The sequence below is a fragment of the Felis catus genome, chromosome B3 (assembly GCF_018350175.1).
Source record: "Felis catus isolate Fca126 chromosome B3, F.catus_Fca126_mat1.0, whole genome shotgun sequence".
NCBI lineage: Eukaryota > Metazoa > Chordata > Mammalia > Carnivora > Felidae > Felis > Felis catus.
Genome location: NC_058373.1, coordinates 47,835,855 through 47,857,632, shown reverse-complemented (window position 1 = coordinate 47,857,632; position 21,778 = coordinate 47,835,855). Strand labels below are relative to the sequence as shown.

The 21,778-nt window shown below is 37.1% G+C and overlaps 1 protein-coding gene across 18 annotated transcripts in view; it reads right to left on the bottom strand.

Moving 5' to 3' along the window:
* The window catches only part of ZNF280D (zinc finger protein 280D), a 327,277-nt gene that overhangs the window by 85,548 nt on the left and 219,951 nt on the right, over nucleotides 1-21,778 (bottom strand). For all 18 annotated transcript variants that reach the window (XM_045059258.1, XM_011282887.4, XM_045059257.1 and 15 more), the window contains 2 exons: nucleotides 19,325-19,495; nucleotides 19,077-19,186 (listed from right to left, as the gene is read on the bottom strand). In XM_045059258.1, coding sequence (XP_044915193.1) covers nucleotides 19,077-19,186; nucleotides 19,325-19,495 — 281 coding nt within the window. The remainder of the gene's footprint in view (nucleotides 1-19,076; nucleotides 19,187-19,324; nucleotides 19,496-21,778) is intronic.

Here is a 21,778-nt window from a genome sequence, read left to right as displayed (position 1 = left end):
ATGTTTCAGATCCCTGTAAGACAGATGAGGAATAAATCACTGAAAACCAAGAATGGACAACCTAGTTCAGAAAATTTAGTAACTGAGAGAAAAGCACAGAATCCCACAGAAAATATCCAGAAGTCAAAAGGCAAGAAAGCAACTTAAATGAGAATTAGGCTTAGAAGGAAGGTTTTACAGGAGGATAGAAAAAGCTATGGATGGTATGGCTGAGGTATGGTCTAAGATCACCTGGTCATCTTTTATTCAGTCTAAAACCCTTTTGGTTCTAGCCCTTCACTGTAGCTCTAGGTTATCCCTTATTGTCCTCGGTTAGCCATTCGAAAGTATTAAACTTTAATGCCATACACTGTAATTTTAAACAGAAGATACCATCTTAGCACCATTTTCATCTTCAGTCCTCCCAGTAGATGGCCATGTGCTAGTGCTTTGTTAGTACCTAAATATTTAGGTAAGATTTTCAAAACAAAGACGGAGAGATGCTATTTTTAAATACTAAAATACAGAGGTGCCTGGGTGGCTCAGTTGGTTGAACGTCTGTCTTCGGGTTCAGGTGATGATCTCACAGTTTGTGAGTTCAAGCCGCCCGTAGGGTTCTGTGCTAATAGCTCAGAGCCTGGAGCCTGCTTCTGATTCTCTGTCTCCCTCTCTCTCTGCCCCTCCCCTGCTCACACTCTGTCTCTCTCTGTCTCTAAGAAGTGAATTAACACTATAAAAATATTTTAAATAAAAAAATAAATAGTAAATTAGAAGTTCCCATATGATCAGCCTACATAAGTCAACATTTCCCCCTTTTCCTAGGACTCATCCAAAGCCACAACAACCAAATTCTAAAAATTTCACTTTCATTGAAACTAAGAACCACATAAAATCCACAGACTCTACAACATATGACAGTACTACCCAAAGCAGCTAAGATCAGACAGAAGACATGCAGGTGGAAGTAGAACAGAGAAGTCAAAAGGACCCAATAGTAACAGATCTTAGAAAGTGTCAGCAAAAATTTGCTAAAGATGAAAAACACATCCTGAAGTGCAAAGCTATATCTTTTCTTCGCAAAAACAGGTGCAGATGCTGGGGCAAGTAGGATGACAGAAGTCCCTCAGACTTCATTTGGTACAGAGAAGTAGACAAGGCAATGCTATAAAGTCAGACACACAACTCACATTTGCAGGAAACCTTCTGCCCAGCAAAGAGTTATTATATAAACCAGCTAATAGAATGTGAGATTATTATGGCAACCTTGGCTTCCCTAAAGGAGCTTTGTACAAAAGAGCTAGCCCAAGAAAATCCAACTTCTTCTTCACTATGATAGAAACTTACATCTGAACAAAAATACTTTCGGATAAAAGAAGGAAAACGTAAAATTCAGACAAAAACGCCATGGACCAGATGCAGATGAAAACAGTGACCAAAATTTTTGTTGCAAATTTTAAAACCTTAATGACACAACTGTATCTATTTGGAAGACCATAAAACAAGAAGAGATGGCAAGACCAAAAAGACATTAAAAAGAGTGGCAAAACTGAGGGAAAAGTAAGAAAATAAAATCAGAGAGATAAAGACAAATTAGACAACAGTGGTGAACAGGCATTGGAAAATAAAATGAAGGACACAGAGGTTAATAATAAGAAGAGCAAATAAAAAAAATTAAGTGTTAAAAGAAGAAAATATTTATGCCAGACAAAGGACATCAAATGAATGCATATTGGACAAATTCTCCTCTCCCCTTCAAAAGGCAAAATAATTACATGGAAAAAATATTTTTAAATATTAATCAAGAAAATTACACTAAAATAAATTCTCAAATCCCAACACTAAGTCATGTCATTATAAAATTATCAGTCTTCCAAAATAAAGAAATTCTATGGACTGCATGCAAAAAGGTCAAATCACTTACAAAGGGCAAAATAATTCAGGCTTATCCCAGATTTCTCAACAGCAACATTCAATATTGTAAAACAGGAGCACCACAAACAAGATCCTCAAAGTAGGATCCAACTTACTTTATATCTGGACAAACTGTCCTTTTGAGAATGGATAATCGAACTGTTTTGAATATGAAAGACATCAAAAAATGCTGTTCCCAGGCCATGTTTGAGGAAATTACTAGAGGATGAACTTCAGCCCAACAGATAACTAAAAACCATGACAAACAGACTGGTAATCAACATATTTACTGTGAAAAAAGATTAAAACAAATATAGAAATAAGGTTAACAAAGTCAAATGCAAATGTTATATGCCCTGGCAATGAAAACATTATACAACCAACAAATAAAAACTGGGAGGGGGTAAAAGGACAGTAAGCATAAGTAAGCTTGAGAAAGGTCATAGACTGCCTCACATATAATAGCAGTACAGCAAAGAATATCATTTAGAGCTACCAAACGAAGTAGTATATGTATGAGCAGTTTTAATAGTACAAAGATAAATACTTAGAAAAATAATAATGACTAAAATCAGGCAGGAGAGGAGAAGGTAACAACAAGTGGGTTAAGAATACTTTAACCAACTCTAATTTTACAGAATGGCAAAATGAATATAAGACTACTAGAATTATATCAGCATTCCCTAAAAACTGAAGCTACATACATGTGAAGCAATCACATGGTGAAAGACTTTTAAAAAAAGATAATAAAAATTGTCACAGAACCAAGACCAAAATAAATCATATCAACGAATACAAGTAAGTTTAACATAAGTGCCAAAACAAGAGATTTTCACATAGGATCACAAACCAAGAGGCATAAAGTGATTCAGAATGGTTAAAAATAAAAGGGTAAACAATATATTAGGCAAATGGAAACCACAGGAAAACAAGGGTTGTGAGCCTAAAAGTTATCAAACATTAAGACAAAAAAAGAGAATATTTTATAAAAATGCTAAAGGAAGAGGAAGTGATCCCCCACCCCCACCCCTGGAGTGCAGGCAGTGACCACATATCATGCGCCATGGAGAGGCACTTCTCCAGTACCACGGCACATAGAAGGGAAGTTTGAATCCTAGCCAAGCACAGGGGCATGGGAGTCAGAGGAGTGAGAAAGACCACCTGGTCTGCACCCAGCACAGTGAGGGCAGTTCAGAGTAATTTGGTACAACGGGTCCATGGAGAAGCAACTGGGGGGACGGGGAACGGGTCGCCATTTTTCCCCCCACCACTACCAAAGTGGGGCCTCAGGGATTGGTCCTAAGGGCCCACAGTGGAGGGGGGAACTTGCCCACACCAAACTAGGCCCCTCCATGCCAGGTATACTGCATATCTACTGGTGCGGGATAGAGGCAGAGGAACCAGACAGCCCCTCCTCCAGACCAGTGCTGCTGCATTACCTTCATTAATTCTTGGACAGTTCTTGTTATACAGATATATTCTTCCTTCCTTTTCTCCTCCTTATCTCTTCCCTCCTCTAGTCTGGTTACCCTGGTTGTTGGTTTATTTAAGGAGACATATTTAATCCATTCTCTTGATACATATTCCACACCTCCTTCTTTACTTTCCTTTCTCTCCCTCTGGAATAATCAAGCCCCCATAGTTTCTCTGTCTGGGCAACTTTATCTTCATTTCTTTCCCCACTCCACCCCTGCTTCTTTATTTTCCTTTCTCTCTCTCTCTGGATTAAGCCATTTAGTCTCTCTGCCCAGTCAATGTTTATTTTCTCTTTTTCCTCCCCGCCCTTGTCACTTCTCTCTTTGTATATGCTCTTCCATCAGCACCACCTCCACCCTGTTCTTTATTTGAGGCTGGTGTTTCTTGCTTTTGCTTTCGCATTGTTTTGGTGTTTTCTTTAACTTGTTTGTGTGTTTGCGTGTTTTGTTTTCTGTATGTTTGTCTGTTCATTTTCCTTTCCAAGGCTACTTGAAGGAACAAATCAAAGCACACCTGGTGGAAGGTCCAAAACATCACTACGAGTAGGGAAATAAAATAACCAAAGTCACAACAACAGAGACCAAATAACACTCTCCAAAAAACACCTCCTGAAGGTCCAGGCCCTGGACAGTGTATGACCCTCCTTTAATATAGCAGTGCTTACAGGTGCAGAGCACATAATAAGTTTTTAGAACTCATAAGGGACAGAAAACTAGCCAAAATGACAAAACAGAAGAATGCTCCTCAAAAGAAATGCCAGGAGAAGTGACAGCTAAAGAATTGATCAATACAGATATAAGTAATATAACTGAACAAGAATTTAGAATAATAGTCATAAGATTAATCGCTGGGCTTGAAAAAAGCATAGAAGATAGCAAAGAATCTATTGCTGCAGAGATCAAGGACCTAAAAAATATTCATGATGAATTTCAAAAATGCTATAAATGAGGTACAAAATAAAATGGAGGCAGCCATGGCAAGGACTGAAAAGGCAGAGGGGAGAATAGGTGAATTAGAAGATAAAATTATAGGGCGCCTGGGTGGCGCAGTCGGTTAAGCGTCCGACTTCAGCCAGGTCACAATCTCGCAGTCCGTGAGTTCGAGTCCCGCGTCGGGCTCTGGGCTGATGGCTCAGAGCCTGGAGCCTGTTTCCGATTCTGTGTCTCCCTCTCTCTCTGCCCCTCCCCCGTTCATGCTCTGTCTCTCTCTGTCCCAAAAATAAATAAACGTTGGAAAAAAAAATTAAAAAAAAAAGAAGATAAAATTATGGAAAAAAGGAAGCTGAGAAAAAGAGAAAAAAATCCAGGGGATTTAGGCAAATTGAGAACTAAGCAATTCAATCAAACAGAACAATATCCATATCATAGGAATTCCAGAAGAAGAAGAGAGAGGGAAAGAGACTGAAGGTGTACTTGAACAAATCATAGCTAAGAACTTCCCCAATCTGGGGAAGGAAACAGACACTGAAATCCAAGAGGCACAGAGAACTCCCTTCAGAGGTAACATGAATGGATCTTCTGCACCACATGTCAGTGTGAAACTGGCAAAATACAAGGATAAAGAGAGAATTCTGAAAACAGCTAGGGATAACTGGGCCTTAACATATACAGATAGACACATAAGGGTAGTAGCAGACCTATCTACTGAAACTTGGAAGGCCAGAAAGGAATGGCAGGAAATCTTCAATGTGGTGAACAGGAAAAATCTGCAGCCAAGAATCCTTTATCCAGCAAGCCTGCCATTCAGAATAGGAGAGATAAAGGGTTTCCCAAACAAAAACTGAAGGAATTCATCACCACCATACCAGCCCTATAAGAGATCCTAAGGGGGACTCTGTGAGTGAAACGTTGTAAGGACCACAAACTACCAGAGACATCACTACAAGCATGAAACCTACAGAAAACACGATGACTCTAAACCCACATCTTTTCAATAGTAACACTGAATGTAAATGGACTAAATGCTCCAATCAAAAGACACAGGATATCAGAATGGATACAAAAACAAGGCCCATCTATTTACTGTCTACAAGAAGCCCATTTTAGACCAGAGGGCACCTTCAGATTGAAAGTAAGGGGATGGAGAACTACCTATCATGCAACTGGAAGTCAAAAGAAAGCTTGAGTAGCCATACTTATATCAGACAAACTAGACTTTAAACTAAAGGCTGTAACAAGAGATGGAGAAGGACATTATAGAATAATTACAGGGTCTATCCATTAGGAAGAGCTAACAATTATAAATGTCTATGCACCAAATTCAAAAGCACCCAAATGTATAAACAACAATGAATCACAAACATAAGCAATCTTATTGGTAAGAATGTGGTCATTGCAGGGGACTTTAATATTCCACTTACAACAATGGACAGATCATCTAGACAGAAAATCAGTAAGGAAACAATGGCCCTGAGAGATACACTGGATGCAGATATACTTGACAGATATATTTAGAACTCTACATCCTAAAGCAACAGAATATACTTTCTTCTTGAGTGCACATGGAACATTCTCCAAGGTAGATCACATACTAGGTCACAAAAGAGCCATCAATAAATATAAAAGAATTGAGATCATATCACGCACACTTTCAGATCACAATGCTACAAAACTTGAAATCAACCACAGGAACAAGTTTGGAAAACCTCTAAATACACGGAGGTTAAAGATCATCCTACTAAAGACCAAATGGGTCAACCAGGCAATAAGAGAATAATTTAAAAACTATATAGTAACAAACGAAAAGGAAAACACAACAATCCAAACCCTTTGGGATGCAGCAAAGCCAGTCCTAAGAGGAAGATACATTGCAATCCAGGCCTATCTCAAGAAACAAGAAAAATCCCAAATAAAAAATCTAACAGCACATCTAAAGGAGCTAGACACAGAACAGCAAAAAAAAAAAAAAAAAAAAAAAAAAAAGAAAAAAAACCCAAACCTAGCAGAAGGAGAGAAATAATAAAGATCAGAGCAGAAATAAACAATATAGAAACCAAATCACAGTAGAATAGATCAATGAAACTAAGAGCTGTTTTTTTGAAAAAATACACAAAATTGATAAACCTCTAGCCAGGCTTCTCAAAAAGAAAAGAGAGAGGACCCAATTAGATAAAATCATGAATGAAAATGGATTTATTACAACCAAATCCCTCAGGAATACAAGAAATTACCAGGGAATACTATGAAAAATTATATGCCAACAAACTGGACAACCTGGAAGAAATGGACAAATTCCTAAACACCCACACACTTCCAAAACTCAAATGGGAAGAAATAGAAAATTTGAACAGACCCATAACTAGCAAAGAAACTGAATCAGTTATCATAAATCTCCCAACAAATAAGAGTCCAGGACCAGATGGCTTCCCTGGGGAATTCTACCAGACATTTAAAGCAGAGATAATACCTATCCTTCTCAAGCTGTTTCAAAAATAGAAAGGGAAGGAAAACTTCCAGACTCATTCTACGAAGCCAGTATTACTTTGATTCCCAAACCAGACAGAGACCCAGCAAAAAAAGAAAACTACAGTCCAATATCCCTGATGAACATGGATGCAAAAATTCTCAACAAGATACTAGCAAATCGAATTCAACAGCATATAAAAAGAATTATTCACCATGATCAAGTGGGATTCATTCCTGGGCTGCAGGGCTGGTTCAACATTTGCAAATCAATCAATGTGATGCATCACATTAATAAAAGAAAAGATAAGAACAATATGATCCTGTCAATCAATGCAGAAAAAGCATTTGACAAAATGCAGCATCCTTTCTGGATAAAAACCCTCGAGAAAGTCGGGATAGAAGAAACATACTTAAACATCATAAGCCATGTATGAAAAGCCCACAGCTAATATCATCCTCAATGGGGAAAAACTGAGTTTTCCTCCTGAGATCAGGAAAACAACAGGGATGTCCACTCTCACCATTGCTGTTTAACATAGTGTTGGAAGTGCTAGCATCAGCAATCAGACAACAAAAGGAAATCAAAGGCATCAAAATTGGCAAAGATGAAGTCAAGCACTCACTTTTTTCAGATGACATGATATTATTGGGAAAACCCAACAGACTCCACCAAAAGTCTGCTAGAACTGATACATGAATTCAGCAAAGTCGCAGGATACAAAATCAATGTACAGAAATCAGTTGCATTCTTATATACTAATAATGAAGCAACAGAAAGACAAATAAAGAAACTGATCCCATTTACAATTGCACCAAGAAGCATAAAATACCTAGGAATAAACCTAACCAAAGATGTACAAGATCTGTATGCTGAAAACTATAGAAATTTTATGAAGGAAATTGAAGAAGATACAAAGAAATGGAAAAACATTCTGTGCTCATGGATTGGAAGAATAAATATTGTTAAAATGTCAATACTACCCAAAGCAATCTACACATTCAATGCAATCCCAATCAAAATTGCACCAGCATTCTTCTTAAAGCTAGAACAGGCAATCCAAAAATTTGTATGGAACCACAAGACCTCGAATAGCCAAAGTAATATTGAAGAAGACCAAAGCAGGAGGCATCACAATCCCAGACTTTAGCCTCTACTACAAAGCTGTAATCATCAAGACAGCATGGTATTGGCACAAAAACAGACACATAGACCAATGGAATAGAATAGAAACCCCAGAACTAGACCCACAAAAGGATGGCCAACTAGTCTTTGACAAAGCAGGAAAGAATATCCAATGGAAAAAAGACAGTCTCTTTAATGAATGGTGCTGGGAGAACTGGACAGCAACATGCAGAAGGATAAACTAGACCACTTTCTTACACCATTCACAAAGATAAACTCAAAATGGATAAAGGACCTGAATGTGAGACAGGAAACCATCCAAACTCTAGAGGAGAAAGCAGGAAAAAACTTCTCTGACCTCAGCCGCAGCAATTTCTTACTTGATACTTCTCCAAAGACAAGGGAATTAAAAGCAAACATGAACTACTGGGACCTCATCAAGATAAAAAGCTTCTGCACTGCAAAGGAAAACAATCAACAAAACTAAAAGGCAACCAACCAATGGAATGGGAAAAGATATTTGCATATGACATTCGGACAAAGGGCTAGTATCCAAAATCTATAAAGACCTCACCAAACTCTACACCTGAAAAACAAATAATCCAGTGAAGAAATGGGCAGAAAACATGAATAGACACTTCTCTAAAGAAGACATCCAGATGGCCAACAGGCACATAAATAGATGCTCAACGTCACTCCTCATCAGGGAAATACAAATCAAAACCACACTGAGATATTACTTCACGCCAGTCAGAGTGGCTAAAATGAACAAATCAGGAGACTATAGATGCTAGAGAGGATGTGGAGAAATGGGAACCCTCTTGCACCGTTCGCGGGAATGCAAACTAGTGCAGCTGCTCTGGAAAACAGTACGGAAGTTCCTCAAAAAACTAAAAATAGAACTACCCTATGACCCAGCAAGAGCACTGCTAGGAGGGTACCCAAGGGATACAGGAGTGCTGATGCATAGGGGCACATGTTCCCTAATATTTAAAGCAGCACTTTCAACAATAGCCAAATTATGGAAAGAACCTAAATGTCCATCAACTGATGAATGGATAAAGAAGATGTGGTTTAGGGGCGCTTGGGTGGCTCAGTCAGTTGAGTGTCCGACTTCAGCTCAGGTCATGATCTCGTGGTTCATGAGTTCGCGCCCTGCGTCAGGCTCCGTGCTGACAGCTCAGAGCCTGGAGCCTGTTTCGGATCCTGTGTCTCCCTCTCTCTCTGCCCCTCCCTCACTCACGCACTCTCGCTCTCTCTCTCTCTCTCTCTCTCTCTCTCTCTCTCTTTCTCGGTCTCTCAGAAATAAGTAAATGTAAAAAAATTTTTTTAAATAAATTAATTTTAAAAAAAGATGACGTGGTTTATATACACAATGGAATACTACTTGGCAATGAGAAAGAATGAAATCTTGCCATTTGCAGCAATGTGGATGGAACTGAAAGATATTATGGTAAGTGAAATAAGTCAGTGAGAGAAAAAGACATCATATGTTTTCACTCATATATGAATCTTGAGAAACTTAACAGAAGACCAGGGGGGAGGGGAAAGGGAGGGGAAAAAAGTTACAGAGAGGGAAAGAGGCAAACCATAAGAGACTCTTTAATACAGAGAACAAACTGAGGGTTGATGGGGAGTGGGGGAGAGGAGAAAGTATGTGATGGGCATTGAGGAGGGCACTTGTTGGCATGAGCACTGGGTGTTGTATGGAAGCCAAGTTGACAATAAATTATATTTAAAAAATGCTAAAGGATGGGTTTATAATACAATTGTGAGAGAATCATCCATATCGCAAATAATATTAACAATCTTAGAAGTGCAATATATGGCAGAAAATATCAGTAATGAAAGATATACATTGACATTTGGTATTTCTCCATCCATGTAAGAAAAAGTACACAACAGGATGGAGTTAAGATGGCAAAGTAGTATGGGGACCCTAAGCTTGTCTAGTCCCTGACATCCGCTGGATCAGCATCACACCATTTTGAACACCTAGGAAATTGATTGAAGGATTAATGCAATAATCTGCATAATTTGAGCCAGAGAATTTGGCAGTTACGCAATGAATAGAAGTGAATTGGGGGAGGAAAAACCCCACAGAGCCATGGAGGGTAGGGAGCCATTTTTGCAGAGAGAGGACCGAGAGATTAAGAAAAAGGGGAAACTGCAGCACATCCTGATCATGCAAAAAAAGCACACACCCCAAAAGTAGCTGGAGAGAAACAAAGAGTAAAAACACTCACAGGAGACAGGACAAGACATTTGTTCTCCAAAATCACTGATGGGGAGAAAGGAGAGGGTTCTAATACTGCCAGAAGTTTATACAGAATGGAGAACAGAGTCTGAAGTTTCAGAGCTCAGTGCCTGGCAGTCCTCTAGTGGAAAAGTAGGGCGAATACCCAAAAGCAGGCAGCACAGTTCGAGGGGTCCAAGTCTCTCACGGGGAGAAGCAGTTCTGCTTGCACTGCATTTGGTAGAGGCCCTACAACCTTCCTATGGGCAAGATTCTCAGCAGACCCTGGAGAACTGCCACATTTACTGATATTTTAACAATGATCCCAGAGTGGAGCAAAACCTGGCACTGGCTGTGTGTTGTGATTTACCATAAACTCTGAGACAGTGCTGCTGCGCGATCACATGAATGTTTTCTGGGACAACCTGGCCACTGCCCAGGAATACCCTACCCCAGAGAATCAGCATGGATCCAAGATGCCGGGGTCTCTGAAGTGTGGGATTTTGAAACACAGCCCCATCTGAGATAAATCTCTGGAGGCCACACCAGGAAGACAGACAGCTTGGACAAAGACAGAGTAAAGGCATGGAGCAGATGGAAGCTTGAGACAAAGGACGGTTGCTTGACTGCTTGTGTGTGAGGGCATGAAATTCCTGTGCCAGAGACTAGAGAGCCAGGTGAAGCTATTTTCACCGCAAGCATGCACATGCACATGCACACACATGTGGAACAACCCCAGTGAGCTAAGCAGTGCCACCAAGTAGAAAACAGAGCTGTTACACGAAGCCATGCCCACCTGCACACTCCAGGCACATCCCCCAGAGGACCAGCACAAATCACTTCCACCTGCTTAGTCTACAGACTACAGTGCTGCAAAGTTTCAGTTCTAGGGAAAAATGGATATAACTTCATTTGGATATCATTCGGTTTGCTTGTTTGTTTATTTTCTTTGCTTCTGTTTTTATGTTATTTTCTTTTTTCTCTCTCTGTTTCTTAGATACAGAAAGGGAAATTTTTTTAATTTTTTTATTCTACTTTATTTTCTTTATTCTCTTTTATACTATTTTATTCAATTTTTTAATTAAAAAAAATTTTTTAATGTTTATTTTTGAGACAGAGAGACAGAGAGTGAGAGAGAGAATGAGCAGGGGAGGGGAAGGGAGAGAAGGAGACACAGAATCTGAAACAGAATCCAGGCTCCGAGTGGTCAGCACTGAGCGCCATGCAGGGCTTGAACTCGTGGACCATTAGATCATAACCTGAGCTAAATAAAGTCAGACACTTAACTGACTGAGCCACCCTGGTGCCCCTTTTTTAATATTTAAATTTGTTTTATAAGTTATTTTTTCATTTCTCTCTTTTCTCTTTTCTGTCAAGCTTATCTAAACAAGCAGACTGAAACACACCTAGGTTCTAGCTTCGTTTATTTGACTTTTTTTATTTTTAATTTTTTATTTTATTAATTTTTTCTTTACCTCCAAAATGAAAGGATAGAAGAAACAAACAAAAGGACAAACAAAAGGACAAACAAAACTAAAGGAGTTGGTGACCACTAGACCTGCCCTGCAATAAATTTTAAGGGGGACTCTGAGTGGAGAAAAAAACAAAACAAAACAAAAAAGACCAAAAGCAAAAAAGACCAGAAAGGACCCAAGAACATTACCAGAAATACCAACTCCATAGCAATACAATGGCATTAAATTCATTTCTTTCAATAATCAACTCTGAATGTAAATGGACTAAATGCTCTAATCAAAAGACACAGGGTATCAAAACGGATTAAAAAAAAACCAATGCCCATCTATATGCTGACTACAAGATACTCATTTTAGACCTAAAGACATCTGCAGTTTGGGGTGCCTGGGTGACTCAGACAGTTAAGCATCTGACTCTTGGTTTCAGCTCAGGTCATGATCTCGCATTTGTGAGTTCAAGCCCCATATTATGCTCTGCGCTGACAGTGCAGAGCCTGCCTGGGAATCTCCCTCTCCCTCTCTCTCTGCCCCTTCCCCATTCATGTTCTTTCTCCCTCAAAATAAATAAATAAACTTTGAAAAATTAAAAAAAAAAGACATCTGCAGACTGAAAGGGGATGGAGAACCAACTATCATGCTAATGGATGTCAAAATAAAGCCTGAGTAGCAATACTTATATCAGACAAATTAGATTTTAAAATAAAGACCATAACAACAGATGAAGAAGGGCATTATATCATAATTAAGGAGGTTATCCACCAAGATCTAACAACTGTAAATATTTATGCCACCAACTTAGAATCATCCAAATACACAAGTCAGATAATCACAAACATAAAGAAACTCATTGATAATAATACCATAATAGTAGGTGGACTTTAACACCCAACTTACAACAACACACAGATCATCTTAGCAGAAAATCAGCAAGGAAACAATGGCTTTGAATGACACACTGAACTGGATGGACTCAACAGATATGCTGAGAACATTTCATCCTAAAGCAGCAAAATACACATTCTTCTTGAGTGCACATGGAACATTCTCCAGAACAGATCACACACTGGGTCACAAAACATCCCTCAAAAAGCACAAAAAGATCAACATCATTCCATGCATATTTTCAGACCACAATGCTATGAAACCTGAAATCAGCCACAAGAAAAAATTTGGAAAGACCACAAATACTTGGAGATTAAAGAACATCCGTAAACCAAGAAATTAAAGAGGAAATAAAAAAGTACATGGAAGCCAATGAAAATGAAAACATGACAGTCCAAAACCTTTCAGACGCAGCAAAGGCAGTCATAAAAGGGAAGTATATCCCAATCCAGGCCTTGCTGTAAGAAGGAAGCAATGTCTCAAATACACAACCTAACCATTCACCTAAAGGAGCTGGAAAAAGCACAGCAAATAATGCACAAAACCAGCAGAAGAAGGGAAATAAAGATTATTAGAGTGGAAATCAATGATTTCTAAATCAAAAAATAGTAGAACATATTAATAAAACTAAGCTAGTTCTTTGAAAAAATTAACAAAATTGATACTCCTAGATTTATCAAAAAGAAAAAGGAAAGGACCCAAATAAATAGAATCACAAATGAGAGGAGATTTCACAACAAACACCATAAAAATACAAACAATAATAAGAGAATATTATGGACAATTATATGCAAACAAATTGGGCAATCTGGAAGAAATGGATAAATTCCTACAAGCATATAAATTACCACAACTGAAACAGGTAAAAGTAGAAAATTTGAACAGACCCATAACCACTGAAGAAATTGAATCAGTAATTATAAACTAACAAAACTGAAACAGGAAGTAGAGCATTTGCACAGACCCACAGCCAGTACAGAAATTGAATCTGTAATAAAAAATCTCCCAACAAACAAAAGTCCAGTGTCAGATGGCTTCCTGGGGCAATTCTATCAACATTTAAGAAGAGTTAACACCTATTCTTTTGAAGCTGTTCCAAAAAATAAAATGGAAGGAAAACTTCCAAACTCATTCTGTGAGGTCAGCATTTCTTTGATTCTAAGATCAAAGACTCCACTAAAAAGGAGAATTACAGACCAATTTCCCTGATGAACATGGATGCAAAAATTCTTAACAAGATACTAGCAAACCAAATGCAACAATACATTGAAAGAATTACTCACCATAAGCAAGTGGGATTATTCCTGGGCTGCAGGAGTGGTTCAATATCCACAAATCAATCAATGTGATATATCATATTAATGAAAGAAAGGATAAGAACCACATGATTCCCTCAATAGACACAGAAAAAGCATTTGACAAAATATAGCATCCTCTCTCGATAAAAACTCTCAAGAAAGTAGGGATGGAGGGAACATCCCTCAACATCATAAAGGCCATCCATACACGAAAGACCCATAGCTACTATCATCCTCACTGAGGAAAAACTGAGAGCTTTTCCCCTAAGGTCAAGAACACAAGAGCAATGTCTGCTCTCACAACTGTTGTTTATCACAGTACTGAAAGTACTAGCCTCAGTAATCAGATAACAAAAAGAAAAAAAAGTCATCCAAATTGGCAAAGAAGTCAAACTTTCACTTTTCACAGAAAACTTGATATTCTACGTGGAAAACCTCAAAGATTCCACCAAAAAACTTCTAGAAGTGATACATGAATTCAGCAAAGCTGCAGGATATAAAATTAACATACAGAAATCAGTTACATTTCTATACACCAATAATGAAGCAACAGAAAAAGAAATCAAGGAATCTATGCCATTGATAACTGCACCAAAAACCATAAAATACCTAGGAATAAACCTAACCAAAAAGGTAAAAGATCTACACACAGAAAGCTATGGAAAACTTAGGAAAGAAATTGAAGAAGACACAAAGAAATGGAAAAATATTCCATTCTCATGGACTGGAAGAAAAAATATTGTTAAAATGTCAATACTACCCAAAGCAATCTACACATTCAATGCAATCCCTATCAAAATACCAGCATTCTTCACAGAGCTAGAGCAAATAATTATAAATTTGTACAGAACTAGAAAAGTCCCCAAAGAGCCAAAGTAATGTTGAAAAAGAAAACCAAAGCTGGAGGCATCCCAATTCTGAACTTCAAGCTACATTACAAAGCTACAATCATCAAGTTAGTATGGTACTGGCACAAAAAGAGACACAAAGATCAATAGAACAGAACAGAAAACCCGGAAATGGACCCACAAATACATGGCCAACTAATCTTTGACAAAGCAAGAAAGAATATCCAATGGAAAAAAGACAGTCTCTTCAGCAAATGGTGTTGGGAAAACTGGACAGCAACATGCAGAAGAATAAATCTGGACCACTTTCTTCCACCATACACAAAAATTAACTCAATATGGATGAAACACCTAAATGTAAGACAGGAAGCCGTAAAAACCCTAGAGGAGAAACCAGGCAAAAACTTCTGATCTCAACTGCAGCAACTTCTTACTAGACATGTCTCCAGAGGCAAGGGAAGCAAAAATGAACTACTGGGACCTCATCAAGATAAAAAGCTTCTGCACAGCTAAGTAAACAATCAACAAAACTCAAAGGCAACCAACATAATAGGAGAAGATATTTGCAAATGACATCTCTTATAAAGGGTTAGTATCAAAAATGCATAAAGAATTTCTCAAACTCAACACCCAAAAAATAAATAATCCAGTGAAGAATGGACACTTTTCCAAAGACATCCAGATGGCAAACAGACTCATGAAAAGACGCTCAACATTACTCATCATCAGGGAAATACAAATCAAAACCACAATGAGATACCACCCCACACCTGTCAGAATGGCTAAATGAACAACTCAGGAAACAAAGATGTTGGCGAGAATGTGGAGAAAGGGGAACACTTTTGTACTGTAATGCAAACTGGTGCAGCCCCTCTGGAGAACAGTACAGAGGTTCCTCAAAAAATTAAAAATAGAGCTATCCTATGGCTAGCAATTACACTACTATTTATACAAAAAATACAAAAATGCTGATTCGAAGGGGCATATGCACCCCAATGTTTACAGCAGCACTATCAACAACAGCCAAATTATGGAAAGACCCCAAATGTCCAATGACTGATGAATGGATAAAGAAGATGTGGTATATATATACAATGGAATATTACTAAGCAATCCAAAAGAATGAAATCTTGCCATTTGCAACAATGTGAATGGAACTAGAATGTATTTTGCAAAATGAAATCAGTCAGAGAAAGACAAATATCATGATTTCACTTATATGTGGAATTTAAAAAAACAAAACAGATGAACATAGGGGAAAGGAAGGAAAAATAAGATAAAAACAGAGAGGGAGGCAAACCAGGGGAGACTTTTAAATACAGGGAACAAACTGAGGGCTGTTAGAGGGGAGATGGGGATGGGATGGGCTAAATGGGTGATGGGCATTAAGGAGGGCACTTGTTGGAATGAGCACTGGGTGTCATATGTAAGTGATCCATCACTAAATTCTACTCCATTATTATACTATATGTTAACTAACTTGGATTTAAATTAAAAATAATAATAAATTTGTTGTAGATTTAAAAAAAAGATGAAGTATACAACAAAATAAAGATACAGAAATCTAAATAATGTAATTAATAAGCTATGTCTGATTAATAAATTTCAAATTCCATACCCTATGAAAAACTGCATACCTATTTTCAGGTTTCCATGTAACATTAAATAACCTATCCACTCAAAAAGGAAAAAAAAATGTGAGAATTTGGGCTTTTACCATTAATGTTTGAACACCAGTTATGCCTTTAAATAAACTGGCTATAAAACAATGAGAAAAATGTTCATCTCCAAGAATTTTTTTCTTTTTTTTTTTTTTTTTTAAGATTTTAATATATATTTTAGAAAGAGCTTACAAGCAGGGCAGAGAGAAAGAAAGAGAGATAGAGAGGGAGAGAGATTCTTAAGCAGGCTCCATTACCAGTGTGGAACCCAAAGCAGGGCTCAATCCCACGACCCTGGGATCATGACTTAAGCCAAAATTAAGAGTCAGATGCTCAAGAGAGTGACCTACCCAGGTGCCCCTGCAAGAATTTTCTAAAGATTAAATGCAATACAGTATTTAAAGTTTAGTAGTCTGGTACATGGTCTCAGATACACAAATTGTTCTTAATACTGTAGGATATTTGCCTTATGTTTTAGATATTCTTTACTGAAAGAGAAAACATTATTTCTGTAGTGCAGTCATCTACTTATCTATAATAGCAAACATTAATTCACAAAGAATCTAAAAATCACATTTTTTCAAAATGGAACTCATTGTTGTAATACTAAAACTTCAACTGATATATAAAATGCATAAGCTAGGATACAAAAAGTCTAAGTTTTAAACTTCCTTGCCCTAGAGTTGGTGACTATTCTGTCACATTTCTTTATGATATAAACACACATAATAAGCTGTTTATATTATATATTTAACTTAGTTCACTAATACGTCTTCGAGATCATCCCATATCATTATCCATTACAGACATTCCATTCTTTTTAAAAGGTTGCATAGTGTTCTATTATATGAATATTATATGAAATTTTGGTTGTTTCTAATATGAGTAATCAAAAACAATGCAATAATACACATTTTGGATGTAAAGCTACATTTTGGAAAATAGCTGCCAATTTTACCAGATACAGAAGGATATACACAATATGCTACAATTTATATACAAAACAGAAAGAAAATAAGAACATTTGTGTTAACTGTTTATGTGGAAAGGAAATTAGGAAAAATACAAAAACCAACTAATAAAAATTATTTTCTTTGAGAGTCATTCTGAGAACCAGATAAATAAGAGACACAGTTAAGATTTTTCACTTATATGCCTTTGGAAACTGTTTTATCTTGAATAATATCACTGTATTCCTTACTCAAATAATTAAAGTCAAAGAATGTAGCTTTTTCTTTCCATCTAAAATGCAAACATAAAATACATCAAGTATCTCATCAAAGCATTACACAGATAAAAAAAAAAAAGTGAAAGCACCTGTACAGGTTAATTTTTATGTAAGAAGAAAGCACAGAGTGCAATTATCAGGGGCTACATTCTGGTTGCTGGAAGTAGTGACAGACCAAATGCTGTTTTGTAACCGAATAAAAAGACATACTTGAAATTCTAAAAAAGTTCCCTTATTTTTTCTACCTTTTTAATAAAATGTTTTATCTTAACAAAAGTTTGTCAATTTCTGAAATTGTGAACAAGAACTTTCCTTACCTATTTCTTTACAACTGTACCCTTCTCCTTCCTTTCTTTCTTCATATAATCTACATGGACTTTTTTCTTTCTCTTTCTCCCTTCCTGCCATTTCTATAGGACATGCAAAGAGAATGCAGGATATCTTTCCTCACACCAAAGGAGGATATTGTAATACACACTAAAATATTTCAAGTGAAATGTTACCTACACCTCATATTTCATTTGTACTTTGAAAAATTCTTAAAATTTAATCTCAAGAGCTTCCTATTCCAATAAAAAGCCTGAATTAATTTAGGACAATTACACAAACTATATTCTGAATATAATTATTTCAGATGAAATGCTCCATCATTTGGGGTTTAAGTCTGAGCGTTGAAAATTAAATGTAAAATTCAGGGGCGCCTGGGTGGCGCAGTTGGTTAAGCGACCGACTTCAGCCAGGTCACAATCTCGCGGTCCAGGAGTTCGAGCCCCGCGTCGGGCTCTGGGCTGATGGCTCAGAGCCTGGAGCCTGTTTCCGATTCTGTGTCTCCCTCTCTCTCTGCCCCTCCCCCATTCATGCTCTGTCTCTCTCTGTCCCAAAAATAAATAAACGTTGAAAAAAAAAAAATTTTAAATGTAAAATTCAGATTTTCATTGTGTAATGTGTCATGCACATGTTACCATGAACCCAAAAACATAATAATTAAAGAAACGATAAAAATGCCTTTTTTTAAAGTTTGAATTATGCCAAATCTACTAAATATTTTGATTAATAATTTACTTTCATTTAAAATGAGAATATAATAAGCATACATTATAATGCATATAAACTTAATTCTTAAAATTTGATGATTCAGGGGCACCTGGGTGGCTCAGTCGGTTAAGCGGCCGACTTCGGCTCAGGTCATGATCTCGCACTCCGTGGGTTCGAGCCCCGCGTCGGGCCCTGTGCTGAGAGCTCAGAGCCTGGAGCCTGTTTCGGATTCTGTGTCTCCCTCTCTCTGACCCTCCCCCGTTCATGCTCTGTCTCTCTCTGTCTCAAAAATAAATAAACGTTCAAAAAAAATTTTTTTTTAATTTGATGATTCAGAGGAAATTTAAAAATCTTATATGAAGATAATCATTATGAATATAAATCTTTGCCAAAGTTATATGGAAATACCACTATGAGAAGATTTTTTTCACTAAATATCTGGACAAAGCATTATTTACTATAAATCAATATTTTAGGGATTTGCAAACCTGTTTAAAATTAAATTTTGAAAAAGTTTTACCTTCATGTGATTTTTCAAAGGATCCAAAAGATTAAAATGAATATTGCACTTTGGACAAGCTCTTGGAAAAGGTGTTCCATTTTTAGATTGATTTGATGAGGTATTTGTACCTAAAATAAATTCAAAACATATGTAATTCAAAATTCATCTTTTATAATTTTAATCACTAAAAACAGGAAATTTACGATTTTTAAAATTTATATATAAATACTATAATTTCTTTTGTATATGCCACATTTCACATTTACCTTTTGATGATGTAGCCTGGGGAGATGTCACTGAAAGAGACTTAACTGAAGGAAATACAGCTGAAGAATTTATTCCAGAAACACCATCACTGGGCTTAGGTTTTTTTGGATTAACGCTGTTTACTTCAGAAGTAGAAGGACGTTTTGATAAAAACGAACTTTCATTCATACCTACAATGAGTTAAATAAGTGGGAAAAGTATTTTTAAACACTGTAGCATGTTTCCTACAACTAAATAAAATTACTTTGGAGCTAAATTAAATGTAATACAATTGAGTGATCCTATCATTCAAATGACAATAAATAATGATAAAAAGTTATGTGATGAAAAGTCAGGGGTGTACCAAATGGAAATCTTGAAAAAGAAGAACAAAACTGGAGGCATCACAATCCCAGATTTTAAGATATACGACAAAGCTGTAGTAATAAAACAGTATGGTATTGGCACAAAAACAGACACACAGATCAGTACAACAAAACAGAGAGCCCACAAATAAACCCACAATTATATGGTCAATGAATCTACAACAAACGAGGCAAGAATATACAATGGTTTGAAAAAGTCTCTTCAACAAATGATGTTGGGAAAACTGGACAGTTAATATGCAGAATGAAACTGGATTACTTTATTACACCATACACAAAAATAAACTCAAAATGGAATAAAGACCTAAATGAAAGATCTGAAACCATAAAATTTCTACAAGAAAACATGGGCAATAATCTCTTTGAAATCAGCCATAGAAATATTTTTCTAGATAGGTCTCCTCTGGCAAGGCAAACAAGAGCAAAATTAAACTACTGAGACTACACCAAAATTAAAGACTTTTGCACAGCAAAGGAAACCATCAACAAAACAAAGAGGCAATCTACAGAATGGGAAAAGATATTTTCAAATGATACATCCAATAGGGAGTTAATATCCAAAATTTACAAATAACTTATACAACTCAACAGCAAAATAATAATAATAATAATAATAATAATAATAATAACGCAATTAAAAATGGTCAGAAGACATGAACAGACATTTCTCCAAAGCAGACATACAGATGACCAACAGACGCATGAAATGATGTTCACCAACACTAATCATCAGTGAAATGCAAATCAAAACCACAATGAGAAATCATCTCACACCTGTCAGAATGGCTAAAATCAAAAAGACAAGAAATAACAAGTGTTGATGAGGATGTGGAGGAAAAGGAACCCTCATGCATTGGTAGGAATGCAAGCCAGTGCAGCCACTTTGGAAAACAGTGTAAAGGTTCCTCAAAAAACTAAAAATATAATTACTGTATTATCCAGTAATTCCACTACTGGGTATTTACTCAAAGAATGCAAAAACAAAAATTCAAAAATATGTATGTTTATTGCAGCATTATTTACAATAACCAAAATATAAAAGAAACCCAAGCATCCATCCACAGATGAATGGATAAAGAAAATGTGACGTATATATATACACAATGGAATATTAGCCATAAAAAAGAATGAAATCTGAACTTTTGCAACAACACAGATGGACCTAGAGGGTACAATGCTAGAGTGAAATAACTCAGTCAGAGAAAGACAAACACCATATGATTTTATTCATATGTGTAATTTAAGAAACAAAACAAATGCATAAAGAAAAAAAGGAGAGAAAGAAATAACCCAGACTCTTAAATATAAAGAACAAACTGGTAGTAGCCAGCAGGGAGGTGGATGGGGAATGGGTGAAATAGGTGAAGAGGATTAAAAGTACACTTATCATGAAGAGTACTGAGTAACATATAGAATTTTTGAATCATTATATTATACCCCTGAAACTAATATAACACTGTACTTAATTATATTTGAAATTTTTTAAAAAGTAATTTAACTTTTGGGTGAGGAACTAAAATGGCAGCATAGTAGGACTCTAGGCTCCTCTTGTCCCTTGAACACAACTAGGTAACTATAACATCATTCTGAATACTCAAGAAATTGACCTGAGGACTGACAGAACAAACACCACAACTAGAGGGAGAGAAGAGGCCACACATCTAGGTAGGTAGGAAGCACAGAGACTTTGGGGGAGAAATGGACTGCAGGTGCTGCAGAGGGGAGGGAGCCCTGGGGGTGGAGAGATGAGAAAGAGAGGGGAGGGAGAAAGAAAGAAAAAGAAAAGAACACACAGGGGAATGCACAAAAACACTTCCCCAAAGCCATTGGCCGGGAAAAGGAGACGGGCGGATTTTCCTAAGTTTTTGCAATCAGCGGAGCTTGAAGACAGGAGTTTTAAAGGTCAGCAGGCTTGGCGAGAAGGCAGGCAAACAAATCTGGGGCAGACAGTGACATCTGAGGAATGCCCAAGGCACACAGTGGGGAAATTGTTCACTTGTGGGGCGCATCTGAGAGAGGTAGCATTTGGAGAGGCACCTCTCACGGGCCAAAAGAGCTGGGAGCGCCATTTCCCTACCCTGCCCCTCA